Source organism: Notolepis coatsorum (genome assembly GCF_963971535.1).
Source record: "Notolepis coatsorum genome assembly, chromosome: 18".
Classification (NCBI taxonomy): Eukaryota; Metazoa; Chordata; class Actinopteri; order Aulopiformes; family Paralepididae; genus Notolepis; species Notolepis coatsorum.
The window spans coordinates 45,661,108-45,663,284 of NC_140182.1; the positions used below are offsets into that span (position 1 = coordinate 45,661,108).

General features: G+C 44.4%; 1 protein-coding gene across 1 annotated transcript in view; it reads right to left on the reverse strand.

Annotated features, from left to right (window-relative positions):
* Positions 1-1,324, reverse strand: part of galnt18a (UDP-N-acetyl-alpha-D-galactosamine:polypeptide N-acetylgalactosaminyltransferase 18a) — a 255,800-nt gene extending 254,476 nt beyond the window's left edge. Inside the window, exon 1 of the mRNA XM_084335039.1 lies at positions 1,066-1,324. Coding sequence (XP_084191165.1) covers positions 1,066-1,321 — 256 coding nt within the window. The 5' untranslated portion in view covers positions 1,322-1,324. The remainder of the gene's footprint in view (positions 1-1,065) is intronic.
* Positions 1,325-2,177: the final 853 nt, after the last annotated feature.

A 2,177-nucleotide genomic window follows, 5' to 3' on the forward strand; every position in this document is an offset into this window, starting at 1 on the left:
TGCGACAATACATAAGGTTACACCTTTCACTGCCACACGACAAAGGGTTAACCCTTTCACAACCACACTACAGCAGGTTTAAAACCCTCTGTAGTGTCTAGTGTGGTAGTGAAAGGGTTAACTTTCTGTAGTGTGGTAGTGACATGATATTGTATCGGTTTGGGCAATTAATTTCCAGCGGGCCTGTATGATAATGCGGTGGCCCACCACGATACATCTGCATATGTATCGGAAATATCTGCCTGTATCTAAAGGGAAAACATTAACAGTTTACTAAAACAATGGCACAAATAATGACCTAGGGAATAATGACGAGGAACTAGGGAACTGGGGTTGGGTACCAAACTCGGTACCTTTACATGTTTAGTATCTAGTGTAATATTACTAGACAATTGGGAGCCTTTTCCACAAATATATATATTACAGTCCAGTCGCTTGGGTCTTTGGAAGGACCAGACGAGGTTAGAGGAGTTTGATAATATTTACTGATGATGGACAGATAATGTTGATATTTAAATTTTATTATTATTTATTTTTTTAAGAATACATGATCATGCGATTTATTTTGTGTGGTGTGAATGAATAACAATGTTGAAATTGAGTTTGGACTTATTTACAACTGAAATTAAATTCCTTGTTATTACAGAGAGAGAGAGAGTGCTTCATATATCGATGGAGTTGTTATTCACAAACACTGACTGAACTGTCCTACACCCGATGGATAATGTCGGCAAATCGTTGTGACAAGTGCAACCTGTTTCTCTTAGGTAAGTGTTTTAGGGCTGCATCAAAACGTTGACAAGTCCAATACTGTCCTGAATACAGAACTGTGAGGCGGGACGACCTATTCTGATGTCTGTATTTAGACTGTCTGGACAGCTCGCCTTATTAGAGAGATACAAATGGGGCAATGTCCCCTCTGGGAATTAACTTTATTATCACTCAGGTGTCCTTTTTGCACATACAGTAGCGGCCGTCGTGTTTCATTTGTCGTTTGAAGATTGTATGGGAATGGTGAAAAAAATAAAGACATGATCGTAATAAATAAAAATGACACGTTTCTACCTCTTATGTGTTCATTGACGACGCTCTCCAGGCGGTCCAGTCTCTGTATGATCTTCAAAGTTTCCCCCTTGTTGTTGTTCTCCTCCTCGAACTTCCTCTCGGTGCCACCGCTCAGCCTCTCCGGGACCTTGGGGCTCCTCACGTCGGCCACATAGTTAGTGATCCATCCGACGTAGAGCAGGCAGACGATGTTGGTCATGCCGCTCAGGATCACGCATGTCGATACCAAAGTTTTAGTCCTCCTTGTGCACAGCATCGCAACATCCCTACATAGGTTCCCGACGCGCACAGTCAGGTGTTTTATTTAACAACAAACAAAAAAACGCTCAAGAAATTAAACCTAAATTTCAACAACGTCCAGAGAACAGTAATTGTGAATTCGGTCGCGGTTGCTCTGGTCTTCCGTTCCGAAGGACATCTTCCATGGACTAAAGGTCGGTAGTCAGAAATGTTTTTGTTGTGCCTCACACCGGTGGTAATGGAAATGAGTGTAATAACACTTGTATGTCTCTTTTGCGCACCCGCGAGTGGAACTCTGCCGCTGCGACTCTATCAGCCGCCGAGCGATGAAACGTAGAGGCTGCAACCCCTGCTCGTTATACAACCCAATAGGAGCCTAGGAGGCGTGTTTTCCTCCGTTCCACCGGCCCATCACAACAAATGGGACCAAGGAGGCTGAGGGATGGAGAGGGGGGGGAGAGAGAGAGAGAGAGAGAGAGAGAGAGAGAGAGAGAGAGAGAGAGAGAGAGAGAGAGAGAGAGAGAGAGAGAGAGAGAGAGAGAGAGAGAGAGAGAGAGAGAGAGAGAGAGAGAGGGAGAGGGAGAGAGAGGGGTGGGGTATCAGAGCAGGTTGAGGCTCATCGACCAGCTTGTGATATAGGCATGCTGTCGCAATCGAAATGTAACAGGTGCAAAGTGTGAGTGTGTATGTGTGTGTTTGTGTCTTTCTGTCTGTGTTACACTACCAGTACATGCATCGTTAAGGTTCAGGGGGTCTGCTTCGAGATCAATGTACATTTACAGGTGAATGTAAAGCGGGCCTTGGACATAAACTGAAACATGCCCCTATGACACACACATTTGCTCTCTCTGACTTAAATGTGTAACTGCTCT